Source organism: Piliocolobus tephrosceles, chromosome 5, assembly GCF_002776525.5.
Source record: "Piliocolobus tephrosceles isolate RC106 chromosome 5, ASM277652v3, whole genome shotgun sequence".
Taxonomy (NCBI): Eukaryota; Metazoa; Chordata; class Mammalia; order Primates; family Cercopithecidae; genus Piliocolobus; species Piliocolobus tephrosceles.
The window spans coordinates 148,393,157-148,415,003 of NC_045438.1; the positions used below are offsets into that span (position 1 = coordinate 148,393,157).

General features: G+C 42.2%; 1 protein-coding gene across 2 annotated transcripts in view; it reads left to right on the plus strand.

Moving 5' to 3' along the window:
- MBOAT1 (membrane bound O-acyltransferase domain containing 1) overlaps positions 1–21,847 on the plus strand; it is a 114,686-nt gene that overhangs the window by 85,727 nt on the left and 7,112 nt on the right. For both annotated transcript variants that reach the window (XM_023209768.2, XM_023209769.2), the window contains exons 7-12: positions 1,656–1,839; positions 3,757–3,949; positions 9,810–9,913; positions 13,029–13,093; positions 15,417–15,549; positions 18,304–18,455. In XM_023209768.2, coding sequence (XP_023065536.2) covers positions 1,656–1,839; positions 3,757–3,949; positions 9,810–9,913; positions 13,029–13,093; positions 15,417–15,549; positions 18,304–18,455 — 831 coding nt within the window. The remainder of the gene's footprint in view (positions 1–1,655; positions 1,840–3,756; positions 3,950–9,809; positions 9,914–13,028; positions 13,094–15,416; positions 15,550–18,303; positions 18,456–21,847) is intronic.

Sequence of the window (21,847 nt, forward strand, 5' to 3'; positions counted from 1 at the left end):
GCATGTGTCTTGGGGGTCCTAAAGAATAGTGAATGATCAATGTCAGTATGATTAAATGCCACTGTGAAAAAAGATAGGAAGTAGGGCAGGAGAGGTGAGTATAGCTGAGTTAAATACAGAAGGAGGGCTACAGGTGGCTTTGCCAGTGTTGATGTGAAGTAGGAAGGGGGAGTGTTGGAGAAGAAGTGGGAGGGAAGGGAATAACGTTGATCTGAGAATAAAGATGGCATGTGGGGTAGCATATCGGGTGCAGCCATGGTGGAGGGGCGGAGGGTTCCTGCTAGGCAGAATTAGGGACAACTTGCAGAAGTGAGGAAGGTCCCAGGTGGTAGAGGAGGTTGACTTCTTCATGCCTGCATTAAGGAATTGGGACTTGGAAGCAGTGGAGCACTCTTGAAAGATCCTAATGAATCAGCCCTTTCCTAAGCACAGTGGGGTTGTAAATGCTATAGGGCAGCAGTCCCCAACCTGTTTGGGATCAGTTTAGTGGAAGGCAGCTTTTCCACTGACCCAGGGTTGCAGGTGGTGGTGGGGGGGATGGTTTCAGGAGGGCCTTACATTTATTGTGCACTTTATATTGTTATTACACTGTGATATATAATGAAATAATTATACAACTCACCATAATGTAGAATCCGCGGGATCCCTGAGCTTGTTTCCTGCAACGAGGTGGTCCATTCTGGGGGTGATGGGGGACAGTGACAGATCGTCAGGCATTAGATTCTCATAAGGAGTGGCAGCCTACATCCCTGGCATGCACGGTTCACCACAGGGTTCGCACTCCTATGAGAATCTAACGCCACTGCTGATCTGACATTAGGTGGAGCTCAGGCGGTAATGGGAGTGATGGGGAGAGGCTGTAAATATAGATGAAGCTTCGTTTGCTCACATGCCACTCACCTGCTGCTGTTGGCCCAGTTCCTAACAGGCCACAGACCAATACCAGTCTGAGCCTCAGGGGTTGGGGACCCCTGCTTTAGGGCATAATTCCAGTAACTGGTTAGCAATGGCATTTCAGGGAGCCTTTATTCTATCTTGCTAGAACAGGCCTTCCAAAATGCCATTAAAGCACCACACAGAACTGTTCTCTACAGACCTTTTTCCTGCCACTACCCTGGTCTGTTGCTCAGGAACTCAGGCCTGGTTGCCAAAGCAGACAACAGGCTGCTACTGCGGTTCTTCTGTGTGGCCTCTTCCAGTGGAAACTGGTTCCACCCATCATTTGTTTAGTATTTATGTTGGCATTCGGGACGGAGTTTTCCCATTTGGAAGCATCTCGATCAGCTAACATTAAGTCAGGCTCCACCCTGCTTTATGTTTATTACCTTCGTTTTGTCCTATAGACAGGGGAGGTTGATGAGAAAAGGACATTTCCCAGCCTAAGTTGCATTTACCCTCGCCCAGCTCTGAGTGCCTACAGCTGTGTCCGGCCAGCAGAGGGCGGCATGGAGCTCTGCGCCTGCTGTGAGCCACCTGCTTCTTTAACCTTTCCTTTCCACAAGATTTCTCCTCGGCCGAATTTATAGAAACAAAACAAGGAAAGGTCATGTCATATATGGAATCTACAGAGATAACATTTGTGTTTGCTTATTTACAGATTCTGAAGAAAAAGCAAAGACCGAAGACTTTTCAATTTATTTACTTTATTTTCACAGAGTGAAACCCTCTTTTTTGGAATACTTAAGTTACCTTCTCAATTTCATGAGTGTCATAGCTGGTCCTTGTAACAATTTCAAGGACTACGTAGCCTTCATTGAGGGGAAGCATATACACATGAAGTTGCTGGAGGTGAACCGGAAGCAAAAAGGTTTCCACAGTTTGCCGGAACCTTCTCCCACAGTAAGTTTTTAGTGTCTAGAGAATAGGGTTTTGCTGCCAGGATTGACTCTGCCTAATAATGGTTCTAATTAAGAAGCGTAACAGTTTACCAGAAAGCTTGGCCAATAACTTTTCTCATTTATTTAAAATACCAGTGTAGTTACTTATTTGCAGCAGTTCTATGTTGGAGCAATGGGTGTTTATTTTACTGAGAAGCTCATCAGCTAGGAAAATGAAAGCAATAAGTTCATCAGTCAATATTTAGTGCATACAATATGCCCAGCACTGTGGAGTTAACATGTTTGAATACTATGGGTGTTTTGCCTTTATGAGTTGAAATTCAAGTATAGCCAAAAGATAATATGTCATAGAAGGTGGGGGGACGGCAGAACTGGAATCAATGTGTTTTTCTTGTAGAGCCCACTTATTGCAAGAGAAACCAGTTTTACCTTGGCATGCCCAAAGCTTGCTTATATTGACCTTGAGAGAATTTAAGATGACTTTTTGAAATAATATTTTAAAATTTAACCTGAGTTTTATCCATCTCAAATTAGTCAATATTAGGATAACTCACTGAACTTCACAAATATGCCAAATTTATTCAGATCAAATATCCTTTAGTTAAGGGACATTTGTAATTAATGAAAGGAGTGGTGAAAATTGGGAAAGGAAGGAAATGAGGATAATTTGAGTTAAATATTTTGAAAGTGCTGAAGCCTTGGCAAAGAATATGAGTTAAGTATTTTAAAATGTAAGGGATTTATTAATTAGGTATGAGTTTTTACAGATTTTTGACATCATTCGGTTCTCAGCACTTACGACTGGTCAAGTATCTCAAGTTCATCTGCTTTACCAAAACGATCTAGGAGTGAAGTCACCATGGCTGTGAGAGACACCAAAGTGACCGTGTTTCTAGGCAGTATCTGTCACCTTAGTGTTTTCATGCTTCTTGTGCTTTTATTTATAAAATTATGTCATCAGAGAGTCTTTCTGCCACTCTCCAAGGAAACGCTTGCATTTCTGTGCACAGATAAGGTGAGGTGGTGAGGTTGCGTTTTAGTTCAAGACATACAGCTGGGAAAGGGCTGGGATCCATGCGCGGTGCCTATCAGTGGTATAGCTGTAATTGTGGCTGGGCATGCTAAGCACTTAACTGGGATCCAGGCACTGTTCACAGGACCTTGCAAACACTCATTCACTTAAACCCCAAGGTGCCCTCTGAGGGAGGTGCTATTGCTATGCCCATATTACCAATAAAAGTCTTTTTTTTTTTTTTCTTATGAAGTTGGAGACTAGAGTTCTGTTGAATGTTGAAGGACTTTCCCTGAAATGTCAGGAAAACTGGGCAAAGTCACTCTGTCCAGAGGAATTTAAAAAGTCAGCACACAATTAACCCCAGAGTAGACTACATCTAAACCATCCTGGAAGGCTGTCTAGAGCTCCCCATTATCTGCCTATGTCCTGGCTGGCCCAAGTATTCAATTACTTGCTCAGAATCCTTCATACCTGAACCTCTGTCTTCTCTGTTGGTGACTCAAGGACATTTCCTGGGCTCTGCTGGTCACAGGAATAGAAGGCAAAAGTGCAAATGTTTTTCGTTTTTCTTGATGGAAACTTGCCACCCTGTTATTCATTTCTCTTGTGTTTTGGATAATATAAGTACTTGCATTTTGTTCGTTGAATATGCTGATGGAGATTTTCTTCCAGTCTAGATACATTCAACCCTCAAGTGTCAGAGGCATGTTCTGTATCTAAATATAGTACCTAATCTCCATGGTCAGATTTGTCTCATGAGAAAGAATGCCTGTTGCCACTCCTTCTGGGGAATAATGCCAAGCAGCTGTTGGAGCAATGTTGTCCTTAGCAGGCCCATGCCAAAGCTGTTTTCTTCACACCTGAGCCTTCTGCATGGTGACACTGATTTTTTCCCATTTTCAGGGAGCTGTGATACACAAGTTGGGCATCACCTTGGTGTCTCTCCTTTTGTTTTTGACGCTCACGAAGACCTTTCCTGTCACCTGCCTTGTGGATGACTGGTTTGTCCATAAAGCAAGCTTTCCAGCTCGACTCTGCTACTTATATGTTGTCATGCAAGCCTCAAAGCCCAAGTATTACTTTGCATGGACTTTAGGTAAGTTTGATGGAGTAGCTGCAAATGAATGAGGGAAAAATGCTACTCCTTGGATGGCTTAGCCAGAACGACATTTTGGATCAGTTAATCAAAGAAGCTCAACATGTAATGGGAGGCAGTTGAGCCAGGGTCAGTTTTAACATTCCAACATAGCACTCCTCTCTCCCACCCTCCATAAACTCAGTTCTCCACGACAAGGAGAAAAACATCCTGGCCGTTGTTTAGACCCAATGTTATTAACAGATGTCAAAACTTGGAAGCTTCTCCTTTTACCAATCAAAGCTGGCCATGTAAAGCAGTGGAAAAATTCTGGAATGATCTGGCTTTCTTGTAATGTTTCTGGGTTTTATATAATACAGGATGCACCTTGAATTAATCTGACCAACACACATGCTAATTTAGGTTACACTTCTTTAAGGAACTGTTGTTTAGGTTTTTATGTCTTAGAAAGAAGCTGACTTCAAGTGATTTTTTTTTTTTAGGTAGAAAGTTCAACCTCATTTGGTTTTATCACACTTTTTTTTTTTTTCCTGTGGGATAACTTGGTTCATATTAAGCTTTTATCTCTTTCCTTTCAAACAATTTTAGACTGCAGTTGCATAAAGCTTTGCTAACATGAGCTATAAACCTGTCAGTGTACTTAGAGACTGGGAAAGGGTGTCGATGAAGCGTGGAAGCCCTGTCTGTATCACACTGGAACGCTTTCAGGGATGGGAGTTGGACATCTTAGCTGCAGGTGACCTGCACTTGATATCAGAGAGCAGTGACTTGGCTTATTAAATAAAATAGATTATTAAACTTGATTTCCGAGGGCTCAGCCCACATCTCACGAATGAGGGAGTAGCACTTAATTGCTTGAGTTCCTCTTCCCTCTCAGTTCATCCTTCAAGTTTTAAGTTTCAATTAAAGTTTGCAGGTACCAAATTACTTTTTTAAAAAATTATTATGTTTTGGCTGGGTGTAATGGCTCATGACTATTATCCCAGCACTTTGGGAGGCTGAGGCTGGCAAATCACTTCAGGCCAGGAGTTCAAGACCAGCCTGCCCAACATGGCAAAACCCCGTCTCTATTAAAAATATAAAAAATTAGTGGAATAATCCCAGGTACTATAATCTCAGCTACTCAGGAGGCTGAGGCATGAGAATAGCTTGAATCGGGGAGGTGGAGGTTGCTATAAGCCAAGATCACGCCACCGAACTCCAGCCTGGGTGATGGAGCAAGACTCTGACTCAAAAAAAAAAAATTTTTTTTTCATTGTGGCAAAATACATGTAAAATTTACCATTTTAATCATTTTTGAGGGTACACTTCAGTGGTATGAAGCTCATTCACAATACTATGCCACTATCACCACCGTCTATCTCTAGAGCTTTTTCATCACCCCAACAGAAACTCTGTACCCAGTAAAAAATAACTCCCCATTCCTTCCTTCCCCAGTCCAAATTATTTTTAAGGGCCAAAATGTTCCTGCATAAGTTCAGTCCAATGCTGTATTTATGTAACATTTGGCTGGAGAGATCTGACTTAAAGCTTTTGTAAAATTTACAATGAGGGAAATTTTGTTTGTGTACACTTTCAATTTAATTCAAGGAGTTTCTGTTGAGTACCAGATTCTGTGCTAGGAGGAATCGAAAGGTAGGACATTGACTCTCCCTCAGGATTGTTGCATGGTTGGGAACACAGACATACAACCACCAGGCAATACTCTTCAAGCACCGTCCCAGTGGGAGGAATAAAGAGAAAAGGATGAATACAGACTAGTCATTGGGGAAGGTTCAGTAGTCTTTTATCTTATTTCTTGTTCTGCAGTTACAAATGATGACTTCCGTAGCAGGTAGGCCTCCGACCTGCTACGGTTGGAACCCTGCTTAGAACATTGAGCTTATTTTTTCTATGTTAATTTTTTTTTTTTTTTTTTTTTGAGATGGAGTTTCGCTCTTGTCACCCAGGCTGGAGTGCAATGGTGCGGTCTCAGCTCACTGCAACCTCCACCTCCCGGGTTCAAGCGATTCTCCTGCCTCAGCCTCCCAAGTAGCTGGGATTACAGGTGCCTACCACCACGCCCGGCTGATTTTTGTATTTTTAGTAAAGATAGGGTTTCACCATGTTGGCCAGGCTGGTCTCAAACTCCTGACCTCAGGTGATTCACCCGCATCGGCCTCCCAAAGTGCTGGGATTACAGGCGTGAGCCACTGTTGCTGGCTAAATAATTAATAGTTTTAATTTCCTCTAATCTGAATGACAGTGTGTGTGTGTAGGGGACTGAGAGAGACAGAGAGAATATATCTAATTCCCTCCTACTATCTTCTGCTGCCTCACCCACCTTCCTTTTCTCTTTTCTCTTCCTATCCTCCCGCTCCCATTTTCTGTATCTCAGAGCCTAAGGGCTGGCTTCTGGACTAAATCAGCTCCTGATCTCAGGAGGAAAGAAAGGCCATTCCTTGCCATAGGGAAAGTCTGAGACAAGGAGGGACCTGGACTGGGAAGTGTCATGGGAACAGGGAGCACCTGCACCTTTCTACCCTTTGGGGAGTTCCCCGGACATCTGGAGTACAGTGGAGAGGTACCCCTTCCTGTGGAGCGCTTTCTATGTGGACTTAGCTCTTTTTCTCCCCCCATGCTTCCCTTTTCTTTTTTTGGGGGGGGAGTAGCTTCAGTAGAAACACTTCATTAATTTGTGTGGCCTCAATTTGAAGTTTGTTACAGTTTAGATTGCATGGGCTGGTCGGAAATTAACCTTTGTCTTATTTACGAATAAAGAAGCAATGAATAGTGTATCAGGGAATATTTAAACTGCTTAACCGAATAATTGTTTTCTCCAGCTCTCTTTAAAACACCATTTACATATAATTGATGGACTAATTACACATGATTATAAATTTAATCCTTAAAGCTGGCCTCTTGATGAATCTCTGCTGAGCTTCACTGTGTTAGCCTAGCTCTAGATACTGTTTATATTCAAATAATCAAGCTATTTCTTTTGGACTTAGTGTATGGTCCTGGCTGTTTTCCCCCTACTACTTAGTGCTAGTACTAGTTAGTGAGACTTTAGTCTGGGCTGGTTTCTGAGGACCACATAGTCCAACAGATGGGCATACAAATTAATCTATCTGTAATAATAGACTGGAGACATGCACAGTACAAGTAAAACCACTTTTGGACTGGTGAACTTAGAGCCTGTCACTGCTCTGGGACAAAAACCAGGCTTGGATAAATGACTGTGGGATCACTAGGCGGAGTGGGGATTCCAACATCGGCTCAGTGTGGTTCTGAGAGTCAGTACTTGGGAACCTTTCACCATTTTCCTCTTTCAGGGTGGCTCTTACCTACTCAGGTTGTGGAATCAAGTTCTAGGATTGAGATTCTGGCATTGTTGACAAACTACATGTTTCTTTGTTTGTTTGTTTGTTTTTGACAGAGTTTTGCTCTTGTCGCCCAGCTGGAGTGCAATGGTGTGGTCTCGGCTCATTGTAACCTCTGTGTCCTGGGTTCAAGTGATTCTCCTGCCTCAGCCTCCCGAGTAGCTGGGATTACAAGTGCTCGCCACCACGCCCAGCTAATTTTTGTATTTTTAGTAGAGATGGGGTTTCACCATGTTGGCCAGGCTGGTCTCGAACTGCTGACCTCAAGTGATCCGCCTGCTTCAGCCTCCCAGAGGTTACATGATCTTAAAGGTTACCTAATATCTCTGGCCTCAGTCCCCTTAATAGCGGAATAATAATAATAGGAGCTAACTTTTCTTGAGTGTTAACTTGGGCCAGCACTGAGCTATCTACTGCACACATATTTAATTTTGTTTAATCCTTTCAACAGCCCTTTAAAATGAGTACCATTATTATATCCATTTTATGCTCAAGGGAATAGGTTTCTAGAAGTTAGATGATTCTTCTCCCAGGCCCATGTATGTAGTATGCTGCCAAGTGGAGGTAGAAACCTGTCCAATCTCCCCCTGGAGCCCATTCTTAACCTTCTGTCTCAATACTGTTATGAAGATTAAATGAGGAACTGCCTGTAAATTATTATATAGAGTCCTGGAAAGATAATAAGCACTGAAAACACACACACACACACACACACACACAGAGAGAGAGAGAGAGAGAGAGAGAGAGAGAAAATATAGTTCCATTATTCTCTTCTCTTAGGTCTAACCAGCTGTGCCAGAAATGAGGCTGGAGATGGAAGAAGGAATTTAGAAGTGGTTATACTGGTCCCAGTGATGGTCAGCCTGGCTCTGGTTTTAGTTCTCAACACAGACCTCAAGGCCCTTAGTGTCGTTGATCTCTGCCACTCACGAATTAGTTCCCACACGTTTAAAACCATCAGTTTCTTACAGGCACACCCTCACTTTGTTTGTCTTTTTTTCTCCACTGGGTTCCCATCCAGTTGGCGAGGGGAGAATCACATAGAAGGACTTGGTCTCTTTCATGCTTCCTTCTAAAAGAAACCAGATCATCTCACAGTGAAGCCAAGTGTAAGAGAAGCAGTGTTAAATCATCGTCTCTGCCAACCTGACTTAGGACAGGTTGTTTTCCTTTAAGGCAGCTCTTCAGAAGGCCATCTAGAGTTGGACTTTTATAGAAAGAGAACGATTTCTCTAAGATCTCCAGATCTAAGATTTCACAGTGCTGGCCAGGCGCGGTGGCTCAAGCCTGTAATCCCAGCACTTTGGGAGGCCGAGACGGGCAGATCACGAGGTCAGGAGATCGAGACCATTCTGGCTAACACGGTGAAACCCCGTCTCTACTAAAAATACAAAAAATTAGCTGGGTGCGGTGGTGGGCACCTGTAGTCCCAGCTACGTGGGAGACTGAAGCAGGAGAATGGAGTGAACTCGGGAGATAGAGCTTGCAGTGAGCCAAGATCACGCCACCGCACCCCTGCCTGGGTGACAGAACGAGACTCTGTCTCAAAAAAAAAAAAAAAAAGATTTCATAGTGCTATCTCTTAATTATTTTGATTAGTTCATTTTAGTTTTAGTTTTTTCTTAGAAAATATTCTAACAGATTTTTAAATAAGCAGAAAGAGACAATTAGCCTCTTGATCATCATAATAAAAGTGTGTTGAGTTCATTAAGGAATTGAATGGAGATGAAATATTTCCAGCAGGAGGACATTCTCTTATAGTTCAGTGACGTAAGATAAAGATGGAAACAGGAGCTTTTAAAGGGACTTTATGGGTGGCTGGCTTGGATGATTTTGTCCACACGTGGCCTCCATTGCAGCTGGCCCCAGAGTCACACCTCTAGCTCTGTCCTTTGTCTTGGGACCTAAACTTTTTTTAACCCCATCTCGTCAGCTCCAACTGATACACTACCTGCAGGTCATGCTTAACATGTCCAGAAGGAGCGCCAATCGCTCTTGCGGAGCTGGTTCTCCTCCTGATTTAGCACTGCCTCTTAGGTAATGCCCTGCTGTCTTTAGTGACAGCTCTGAGACTTCTTCTGGGTCCCCTGTTTCTTCTGGTCTTTGTATTTGAACTCAGATCTATTTTTACCTCCTTTCTTTTCTCCCCTCCTGTCAAGTTGGTCACTAAATTCTCCTGTTTACTTATTCGTTTTGGTTCTTTTTTTCTTGTTTATTCTTATTTTTGCATTCTACGGACATCTAGCTTCTTTCCTCTTACCTTAGCAGGTGTTCCCTAAATGCAAGGGAATGAATGCCTAAAAATCAAGGTTACCAAACAGCCAGTACATATTTTTCTGCTTCAGAATGTTAGCAGATCCTTTACATTTTGAGGTTCCTTTTCCAAGGACACTAATGCATGTTTCTCCATCTTGAAGCTAGACAGATATTTAGTGTCTTTTAAAAGCAACAATGTGACTTTTGTTCCATATCCTAATGTGTTACTTTAAAAACCATAGCTGATGCAGTGAATAATGCAGCTGGCTTTGGGTTCAGCGGAGTGGATAAGAATGGGAATTTCTGTTGGGATCTGCTTTCGAACCTAAACATCTGGAAAATTGAGGTGAGTGTATGATGCTTTTAAGTCCAACTTCCATAGTGAAGAAAGCAAATGGTTTGCTTTGAGTGTGGTATCCCCAGAATGCTTCATCCATGTGTCTGAAGAAAAGCTGCTCTCAGGGGATTGCCAGGCTCAGCAGCCTCCTGGACATTTTGAATCTCAGAATTGTTTTTTTCTGTCTCTCTTTTTTTTTTTTTTTTTTTTTTAAAGATATCTACTTTCTTGACAGTTTTAATGGTTCAAGGAAGAATGACATGAAAACATCTGAAAAAGAGCCAGGAAAATCTTTTGGCTGTTTATATTCCTGTTCTTTCAACTAGAAGGCCCCAGTGTGTGATCTCTCTCTCTTCTCTTTCTACCTATTTCAGTGATGCATGCAGACTGGAAGCTCCTGTGTTTTGATTTCAATATTGCAAACGTTCTGTGTGGTTCCTTTGGAGGCATTTATAATGCATTCACTTTTAAGAAGAATTGTCATAATGTACAACTTTTAGGCCACTAGAATAGTATGGTTTTTCTCTCTGTCTTCATTCTTGCACCACAATTTTTGGTCTGCTGTCGTTATCAGAGGTGGTCTCCTTGGGGCCACATCATTCTCGGTTTTCTTTGCATTGCTAGCTCTTGGAGTAGACAGGAATGCCAAGTCTCAGACCCTTTCCCCCTTTTAGCTGAATGGGAGGAGGGGCGTGATTCTCAACATGCAGAAGCGTTGGGTTCCTAGCCAGGTGACTCATATTTGCTGTTGGTTTTGGTTTTCCACCTGCCACAGGGCAGACAGAGCCCACTGGAGAGTTTGGTCAGGAGGGATTGTGTGTATAGAGCAAGAAGCCAGAGATAGATGGAAACTGACCACGTGCCACCCACGTTGGGTGGAAAGTAGGCCAGAAGGAGGCATGGGGGAAACCCCCAACATCTTTTGCCTGAGGCTTTTTGCATGTGGATGGCCTCTAGAGGGAAAGTGATCTGCATTTTAACTACAAAACATGGTGGAATTTATAGGGAGGATTATATTTTTACTTTCCTTTTTTTTTTTTAGCATTGAGACAGCGCTACTGCAAAAGGCAGACAAGCAGAAAGAAATAGAAGCATGCCACTGTTATCTAAGTAAATTACATCATATGTTCAACTTAAACTCATCATGCTATTTGGTTACTCAGGTCAATCAGATTCAACAGATATTAATTGAGGGCCCACTGTGGGCAAAACATTTATTTTTGTATAGTCCTAGAGGATCTGGGGTCTCCTGTGGGTGGAAAGCCTTGGCAGATGCTGAAAGAGCATGGCCAAGGTCCAGCATCACTTTTGAATGAACAAATAATGCTTTTACTATTGGTCGCTGCATGTGAGGCAAGAAGGAGTCCCCGGTCACGATGGGCCACAATGTAAGTGGACAAGGTCCAGCTTTCAGAATGACCTATCTCAGTTTTGGAAAAGCAGTATAGGTGATCCGTAAGCTTCTCTTTTTTACATAGATGATGTCAGAGAGAGTTCAAGTGTGTTACGACTTTCCCCTTTTTCTCACTAAGATTCTTCTCTTCCTCAAAACTCATGGACTGGCTGCCTTGGAGTTTTGTTGGGTAAATGTCTTTTAGGGTGGTCTCCCTTGACCTTCGGCTGCCTACCAGTTCCCCTAGCTATGCGCCAAAAAACAGAATCCTTCCACGGTGGACATGTCTTCAGGGTAAAGGGCTAAGTCATTAAGTATGTATTTCTTATAAAAGAAAAGCAGAAGGGGAAAGTTTACATTGTCATCATACATTTGATATAGAATAAGGAGGTAAAGAAAAACAAGGAAGTCTGATTAGTTAAGACACCCCAAGGCTGGGCTTATAGTATTTTATTAGCCATAGAAGAAATAGATAAATAAAACTCCTTGAGGTTTGGAAATAAAAACTCACAATAAAAAGATCTATTTTCCATCTATCTTCATTCCTCCCTCTTTTCTCTCCCTTCCTCCTTCCTTCTGTCCCTTACAGACATACTACATTAGGCCAATGTATGGCCTATATATGATTTTCTTATGGTTGAAAACACTTCAGAAAAAGTGGCACTTAGACTTTCTACCTTCTTTAGGAATTCTGATCCTGGTATGTTTGCATCATGCTTTTTATTTAATTTAATTAATTTATTTATTTATTTTTGAGATGGAATCTTGCTCTGTCGCCCAGGCTAGAGTGCGGTGGTGCGATCTCAGCTCACTGCAACCTCTGCCTCCCAAGTTCAAGCAATTCTCTTGCCTCAGCGTTCCGAGTAGTTGGGGTTACGGGTGCCCGCCACCATGCCCAGCTAATTTTTGTATTTGTAATAGAGATGGGGTTTTGCCATGTTGGCCAGGCTGGTCTTGAACTCCTGACCTCAGGGGATCCGCCCACCTCGGCTTCCCAAAGTGCTGGGATTACAGGCATGAGCCACCATGCCCAGCTGCATCATGCTTTTTATCACTAGACTTGGATAAGACCTTTTTTTTTTGTTTTTTCTAAAGAGAAAACCCAGGTAATGATTATCATGGGGATGTCCCTTCTCAGTAGCTGATTTGCTTGCGTCACTGCCAGTTGGGTGATATTTATTTCCTTTCCTGTATTGTGATCCCTTCATGCATAAAATCTCTTAGTATTCCAGAAACAATTGGAAACGTTGGAACCTGAGTAGCTATCTATAGCGTTAACTGCACAAGACTGACCTAGTTTTAGAGGGCTACGCAGTGAAAAGATGACAATTAAATTTAAGCTGTCTCCATAAAGGCACCAAATTCCCATGATTAAACTTTTCCTGGGGCAAATTCCTTTTTAGAATATTTAATTATAAAATTCAGATGGCTTAAAAAATTTTAACCAGAGTGGAAGGGAAACCCACAAAACGTTCCTTCAGTTTTCCTGTAATTTGAAAATACATTTTGAAAAAAAATTGAGATCTTGCAAGCCAAGTTTTAGTTGCAAAGTGGATCTTATAAACAGCAGAAAATTGTCCTGTGTAGGATGGAACAGCTGATTTGCTCTCGACTCTGAGTAGTCACTACTGAAATACCGTATCTAACCTGCTGCCAGGGAAACTGGGGAGAACTTCCCATTACTTGGGGTATTTTTAAAGTTAATGATAGGTGTTATTTTCTTCTTTCCAGACTGCCACAAGTTTCAAAATGTACTTGGAAAACTGGAATATTCAGACAGCTACTTGGCTAAAGCGGTAAGAAAAACAAAAACGACCTCATTACTTAGGGTACTGGGATATGTTTGGAGGGGAGTCAGTAGATGAACAGTGGGAGTCTGCCTGTGGCAATGTCATCTGACACTCTTGTTTTGTATTAACATCTGTGCCCCGTAAATGAAGAAGTAGAAATACAGTGATTTGAGAAGGTCATAATGTAGCATATTTATTTTATATCCCTGAATGCTGCCATTCTTGTATTTTATCCTCCATCAATCCCATGAGATGGGGTCCTGGTTTTATCCTCCATCAATCCCATGAGATGTTGTGAGTCATTACCCCCATTTTACAGGTGAGGAAAAGTGAGACCCAGAGAGGTTATGTCACTTGCCCAAAGTCACCCAGCTAAGGGATAGATACAAGTGCAAATGTTCTGCTTTCAAAATTTGATTCTTCTTCTTCCTCCTCTCCTTCTTCTTCTTCTTCTTCCTCTTCCTCTTCCTCTTCTTCTTCTTTTTTTTTTTTTTTGAGAAGGAGTTGCACTCTGTCACTCAAATTAGAGTGCAATGGTGCGATCTTGGCTCACTGCAACCTCTACCTCCCGGGTTCAAGCGATTCTCCTGCCTCAGCCTCCCGAGTAGCTGGGATTACAGGTGACCACCACCAAGCCTGGCAAATTTTTTGTATTTTTAGTAGTGAAGAGGTTTCACCATGTGGGCTAGGCTGATCTCAAACTCCTGACCTCAGGTGATCCACTTGCCTCAGCCTCCCAAAGTGCTGAGATTACAGGCGGGAGCCACCACACCCGGCCCAGAATTAGATTCTTGCCCTCTCTGCTGTGCTGCCTCTTACCTTGAGGGGAAGTCTATTGCTCAGATGTCAAGGAAGGTTAATGCCTGCATCAAATCACTGATGACTGCAGTGTTCACCCCAGCAGTAAACGCTTTATGGTATCCCAGATGTTTATGCTTTTAAAATTTATATTTTTGTTAATATTTCCCTATCCTTTTGTTTTCCTACATGTTCCAAAATTAAAAACGTTATTTACTACAGAAATAATAATATGCCATCCTTGAAGCAGCAAGCTCTGTTACCTAGTGATATGCCTATCATAATTAATACAGGGAGTATATAAAAATATTAAGCTTTAAAGGAGATTCCACTGTTTTGATAAGCAGCATCTTTTATGGGTCAAAACATTGGGGTAAGAGAAGAGACACAAGTGTGTAGTAATTCCTCCAAAGTAAACTCATGCAGTGTTTTCTGACAATTGATCTGAACATAGTCATCTTGAAATCTTGGCCTCAACATTATTGCTATTAATTAATTTTGCAAATGATTTTAGCATAAACTTCCATTTCTATATACTGAGTACTCCCAATGTGCTGAGTCATCCAATGTCCAAATCTGGTCTCAGTCCTGTGTTCATCTCTCCAAATGCATTGTTTTTCTTCCTATGAAGAGGGAGCCATCATGCTTAGTTTGTGTTTAAATTGGTTGCTGTTGACCACCCATACAGTGCTGTGTTGGTGTTAACTGTTTGAATTTCTATTTTATTTTTTATTTGGGTCCTCTCATTTAGCAAATGAGGTGGTGGCTTCCTTAGAGTGCCACTGGCAATTCATAGACTGAGTTTTGGGGGGAAATTCCTTATCACTTTTTTTTTCAAATAAACAATCAGAAAGCCAGAAACCTTCAGGGTATTTGCTGACATTTGCTAGATTGTCACAACATCACTCTTTAAGGCAGATTCATGGAGTGAAGTCTGATAGACACTGGGAGACCTGAAGAGGTCACATAACCGACATGTTGGTTTTGTAATGGAGTCATTGCCAAAAGAGATGGACAGGGTGATGGTGCTGATTAGATTAGATGGCGTAGGAGCCTGGTGGGAAAGGTAAATTAATTTTTACTAAATAAGGATATTCATTTCTAAAGACCCTGATTCCAAAATTGTTACTGACAGTGGCACTTACTTAAGCACCCCCAGTAAATGAGGCCGTTGGTGGAGTAAGCATCTGCAAGGCAGGAACTCCTGCTGGGTGGAAAGTGATCACTCAGACCTATAACAGATGTAACAGATGTAGTGTGATGGGTCCAGATCATTTAGTCTATGGAAGTTAAAAATGTATAACATCTCTTCAAAAGGCTGAGCTGTGAATTACCTATCTGGTAATGCTTAAGGAAATCAGGGTAGTCCAGGCTGCTTGGATTGCACTGCAAGTCCCTGAAGACAGTTAGGGAGGCATCCCATCAGTAATGGACCAAATGATTTCTGCATAGTCTTATCCAAGAACCAACAGCTGTAGTTAGAAGTTTCTGGTATGTTTCACCTATGTCTTGTTCCTTCTTGTCTTCGCAGCGTGTGCTATGAACGGGTTCCATGGTACCCCACGGTGCTAACCTTCATCCTGTCCGCTTTGTGGCATGGTGTCTACCCCGGATACTATTTTACCTTCTTAACTGGAATTCTTGTCACATTAGCAGCTAGAGCGGTAAGCATCCTTTAGGCCTAGGGTCTTTCCCCTCAGCAATCTGATGCCTGCATGTTTGTTATCTGTTGGGTCCTAGTAGGGTTGGGGGTGGGATGTGAACAAGGGAGCAATGTTTTGAAAAATCAAACAGTATGCAAGAGTCTTCCCATTAGAGAAATACTTGAATATGTAGGAACCTGGAGTCATTACAAAAATGGTTAACCATTTTATGTTCGTAGTTTGTGAAACAAAAGGAATTGTAGGGACAATGTTTAGTACCCTAAGAGATGAAAACATTTTTAATTGTTAAAGTCTGTGAACATATACAGTCTACTAAGTACAGATAATGATGATGATTAATTAATGTAGGCACCATGGGACTTCAATTTGCTTATACTTTGCTTAATTTCTCATTTCATTACTCTGAGCCTAGAAATAACTCACAAAGTCTCTTGAGCAGTCAATGAGATAGCGCCCACAGGAAGTGAGTCTGTCGGAGATTAATCTAACCTCATGTGTTCACATGCCCAACGCAGTTAGCTTAGTTTGTGTTTGTGAATTTTGTAAATTTGCTTCTCTAGGTTTTTTCAGGAGCCTGTAGTTTCTCTAGATTGTTTTGCAATTTGCTTGTTGTACAGCACGATCATAAAGAATAAAACTTTCCTCCAAGAAGAAGATGAGCATGCATAGAAGTAATTGTGATTCAGTGCTTTCATTGCCAAATACAGGAGTTTTGTATATAATTTTATTTTAATCTTTGATTGTGATTGTGGCCTTCCTTATTTCTGATGCCAAGAGTTTTTGTTGGCATTGTTTGAGCCGTATTTTGGATGTGAATTCAGGAGCCCCCACATAGCTATCCACTCACCCTTTAATTCATTTTATCCTGTGAAGGTTTCAGGAGCCCTACTATGTGCTAGTCAGTGATTTAGGTGCTGGGCTACTGCAGTGAACAAGACAAGAGTCCCTCCCCTGAGCATCTCTTGTTTTAGTCAGACACAGGTGTGCTGGAATATATATATATATATATATAAACAGAGTGAATTACTGTTCATGCTGGCTAGTATACTTTTAAAATTAAGTGCATATTATACATATTTGTACATAGAAAACAGGGGAGACATTTTCTTCTCTCCTGTTCATGTAACTATTTAGATTATAAAAGAAAAGAACAAGTGGTCAGGCCAAATTAAGAAATAAAACTCAGAATTCTGTTTGCTAATATATCCAGAGTATTATTCCCTCAGGTGTCTTTTACTCTATGGTGTCAACTGGCATAAAGGTTCAGATTTGTGTAGAGCTTTTCTTTTGGATGGCCTGGAAACACTATTCGCAAACAAATTATGTAGGGGATAGAGAGGAGAAAGTTGATAGAACAGTGTTTTTATTTTGTCTAGAAGGAGATTGAACTCAACAGTCATGAAGTGTCTTTGGGCCCTAGAAATTACCCAGTAAAATCTCACACCTGATGTGCAGCATTGCCCCATGGATGGACCCTGGTCTCTGTCCTGAGGAACTTAGGGCTGAGAGGCAGCCTTGGGCACTGATGCGTCTTCTGCTTTGAGGCTGACCTGCCTATCGCCCAGCCATTGTTTCCAGCTTTGCCTTTGACCTGAATCTGGAAACTGGGGGTCTTTCTAGAGGCAGGTCTAGTCACATGTGTCAAAAGACCTACAAATGAGTGTATCCTTTGACCTAGCATTTTCCATTTCAAAAAATTGTCTCTTTACCTAAGTCTCAGTTTCTTTATCTGTAAAATGAGAATCATGATGCTAACATATTAGGCTTGATGGGAGAATCAACCAGAGATGAGCCATGCAAAGTGTTAACACAGGCTTGGCACACAGAGTAAGCACTCAGTAAATGGTAGCTGCTTGTATTATGAGTAATAGCAATATTATTTGTGTTATCATTACCTGAAGGAAGTAACTAGGAAATAGGGCAGAGCTTTATTTACAAGGATATGCATCACAGAATTGTTTATAATAGCAAAATGGGATGGGAAGACAAGCTAACTCTTTCAGATTAACTTAAAATTATATTAGAGATTAATATTTACTGACATGGAAAAAAGTGTATGATATATTACTAAATGAAAAAATGAGCTAGAAATTATATTGGTGCCAGTAAGAATATTAACATGGATGCATATGAATAGAAAAAGCTTGGATGGCTGTGCGCCCAAGTTTTTAAGTGATGCTTTCCTTTGGGAGGTGTTAAAAGAGAAAGAAAATTTTTTTTGTTTGCTTAGTTGTTTGACCATTTTTCTATAGTGAACACGTATTATCATTATTATTATTATTTTAATAAGAAAAGTTGGCCAGGCACAGTGGCTCACGCCTGTAATCCCAGCACTTTGGGAGACTGAGGCGGGAGGATTGCTTGAGCCCAGGCGTTCAAGACCAGCCTAGGCAGCAAAGCGAGACCCACATCTCTGCAAATTTTTTTTTTTAAATTAGCTGGGCATGGTGGCATGTGCCTGTAGTCTCAGCTACATGGGAGGCTGAGGTGGGAGGATCATTTGGGCCCAGGAGTTTGAAGCTGCAGTTAGCTATGATTGTATCATTGCACTTCAGCCTGGGTGACAGAGTAAGACTCTGTCTTAAAAAAAAAAAAAAAGGAGTCCTGACGGTATTTGTAGTTGAGAATACAACTCAGATGTTGGTTGTCTTCTGTAGCCTGTGTTCCTGTGGCATACTACCTACATGCACAGAGTACAAGTTGTCATTTGTTTTTTACCCCCTCCTCACTGCAATTGCCTGTGTTGGCTTGCAGGTCAGGAGCAGCTATAGACATTACTTCCTTTCTTCAAGAGCTCTCAAGGCTGTGTATGATGCAGGCACCTGGGCCGTCACTCAGCTGGCTGTCTCTTACACGGTGGCACCCTTCGTGATGTTGGCAGTTGAACCGACCATCAGCTTATACAAGTAAGTTTCCATTGTTCTCAGTTGCCATCTAGTAAACAACTCTATTTTCACTGTGTTTGACTTAGGAGGCAGTACATTGAATGAAGCAGTCCTAAACACTTCTAACGGGGGCTTCAATGTGGGAAATGTCCGTAGAAGCTTTAAAAGGAAATGGCTGTCCTGGAGACGCCAGTGCATAAATTCCAATACATAAGAGCACTGTTGACAGGAATCCCTTAAGCCATTCAGAGTGTCACTCAGGGGCCCTCTCATGGCAGTATATTTTGAAGGGATGGTCCCTGATAAAAAACTTAAGAGGGTGAATCTGCTGCCCTTAGCTCTTTCTCCTGGGGGATGGGAGGTAGGCTGTACTGGGGACTATGAGGTGTCTGAGAGTAGGACAGAAATGGAGGCAGGACTGGGGAAGCAGCTGAGGCTGGCATTGTCTGATCGAGCAGTGTGCAGAGGGGCTCCATGGTGAGGCTGGTGGGGGATTTATGCGGCCAGTTGCATGTGTTGGAGGGGCGTATGTGGAATTGAGGCTGGAGGAGGAGGAGGCTCGCACCACAGACCAACCCTTATAGTCAAACACCTGTGCTCCAGGTGAACTGCAAACCTCTAATTACTGACTTTTATTCTTGCACAGTTATGTGTAATGAGTTGTGTTTCTCCACGGTTGTGAAGTGGTTGAGCACCTGCTCTTGTGAACTGATGGTGTGTGACCTTTGGCAAGTTGTTAACCTCTTTTACCTGTGTTTTCTCAACTGGAAAATGAGGCTGAGAAGAGAATTCACCTGAGAGCACCATCATTAGTGCTGGGTATTAGAATTAACAAGGTAAATGTGCAGAGGGCTCAGGCCAGTATCTGGCGTATAATCTGTACCTAATAAATGCTACCTTGCATGATTTAATGAGTTGCGCGGGCTTTTTAGGTTAACTTTGGAACATTATATCACTTTTTAAAAGGTGACTTAGAGGCCGGGTGTGGTGGCTCACGCCTGTAATCCCAGCACTTTGGGAGGCCGAGGTGGGCGGATCACGAGGTCAGGAGACCGAGACCATCCAGGCTAACACAGTGAAACCCCGTCTCTACTAAAAATATGAAAAATTAGCCGGGCGTGGTGGCAGGCACCTGTAGTCCCAGCTACTCGGGAGGCTGAGGCAGGAGAATGGTGTGAACCCGGGAGGCGGAGCTTGTAGTGAGCCAAGATCGCGCCACTGCACTCCAACCCTGGGAGACAGCAAGACTCCGTCTCAGAAAAAAAAGAAAAAACAAAAAAAGTGACTTAGAAATAAACAGTGCAAACATACCTTCTTAAGTTGGGAATTCCCTATAGCCGATGGAGGGGTCATGAAGGGATTGACGAATTTTTTACTACTCAGTAGGTATAAAAGTATCTACAAGTGGGATGATTTATTTGAGGCTATAGAAAGAGAAGGTTGAGGGAACCATACAACACTGATCAATGACGTCCATGTTGTTACAATATATGCTTTTGTACTTCTAGTTAGGTGATAAGAACTTATGTCAATATAACATGGAAGCTGTACTGGTTTATACCCAAATTTTTCTATGCAAAGGGGTGTCAGAAGAGTGGGAAGAGGATTATAAGCTTCAGTCAAAAAGAAGCCCTCAGTTCAGCTGCTAGAGAGGTAGGAGTCATTTCAGTCCTAGATGAAGAAAATGGTACTGAGAAACCCAACATTTGTGGCCATTGAGCATTTGAAATGCAGCTAGTGGCACAGAGGAACCGAATTTTCAATTTTATTGATTTGTAATTAATTAGAATTTTAACATTCGTGTGTTGCCAGCGGCTATTCCAGATTGATGACACCTCAAACAGGAGCCCCCTTCACTGGGATTCCCTCCCCAGAGAGGCGCACCCCCAAGCTGGCATTCTGACTGCTTCTGCCTCCTTGTGCCCACCTAGGGCCGCCCCACGTGCTTCCAGCTCCAATTTCATTCCCATTTGTCAGTGCCCTCAAGCCAACATTTGCCCTTTTGTCTTCTGCATTTTTAACATGCCCAGAAGCAGCCTTTGGCACCATTGAGCTGTCTGCAGGGGCTGTCCAAATTGTTTCCTTTAGAGCTCTGTTTTTGTTACAGAGTCCTCCTAGGTTTTGAGTTACGTACTTCTAACATGATTTTTTTTTTTTCCTGTAAGCCCTGGTATTCTAAGCCCCTGATATTGCCTTATAAGAGATTTTTAAGGAATATATTGATCATGTTATAGCAGAAGCGCCTGTATTCCACTCAGTATCATGTAATACCTGTAGTGTGCTAGGCATTGTGCTAGAATCTGGGGCTAGAATGGAAAGCAAAATATAGAAATCATTTCTGCTCTCACTGGGGTGATAGCTTGATGGAAAAGACAGGTAGTAATTGACAAATATATAAATACATGCTGAGATCATACTTTTAGCGAATGGTATAGAGTTTTAAGAGAGTATGTAACAGGAATCTGCCTCAGCCTAGGCATTGGGGACATCTTTTTGAGCTCAGTCCTGGAGGTTGTGCAGTGGGAGTGAAGCAGGCTCAGTGTGTGTGAGCATTGTGGGCAGTGCTCCAGACTTGGAAACAGCCTGGAGAAGCCCCGTCATGTAGCCTCACATAGTGTACATGACGCTCCATGCACTGAAGACCAGGGAAACGTGAATATGGGCAGAACATAGAATCCAAGGTGGAGGGAGGTGAGCTGAGCTGAGGAGAGCAGGGGGTAGGTATCAGTGTCCCTGTTTATCACATGAGGAAGTGGAGGCTCAGAGAAGGTGAGTAACAAAATTTACACAGCAGCTAAATGTTAAACCCGAGTTTCAGACTCAGCGTTCCCTTAATAGCAATATCAGTAGTGGAGTTACTAAAAATTTCTTTAGGAGAAATTATTTTGGATGCAAACTACTGCTTGGGGATCATAATAAGTGATTTGTTAGTGATAATATTGCATTTAACCAACTAAAACAACAATTCTTGGGCTTGGCAGGAACTCAAGGGGCAGAATTAAATTATCAAGTAGCTTTTCACTTATTTTTAAAAACAACCCAGAATATATTTTTTTAAATATCTTTGTTTAGAATGAAATAGGAGTTGACATTTTTTGGGTCAAGTAGGCCTATTTTAAATGATCCAGCCTAGTGTATTTTCTGGTTTCTAGTTATTTATATAATGTAAGTTTCCTGTCTAGATCAGCTCTGTCCAATAGAAATTTCTATGATGGCTGGGCATGGTGGCTCATCCCAAAGTGTAATCCCAGCACTTTGGGAGGCCAAGGCAGGCAGATCATGAGGTCAGGAGTTTGAGACCAGCCTGGCCAGCATGGTGAAATCTTGTCTCTACTAATTATACAAAAAATTAGCCGGGCATGTTGGCTTGTGCCTGTAGTCCCATCTACTCAGGGGGCTGAGGCAGGAGAATT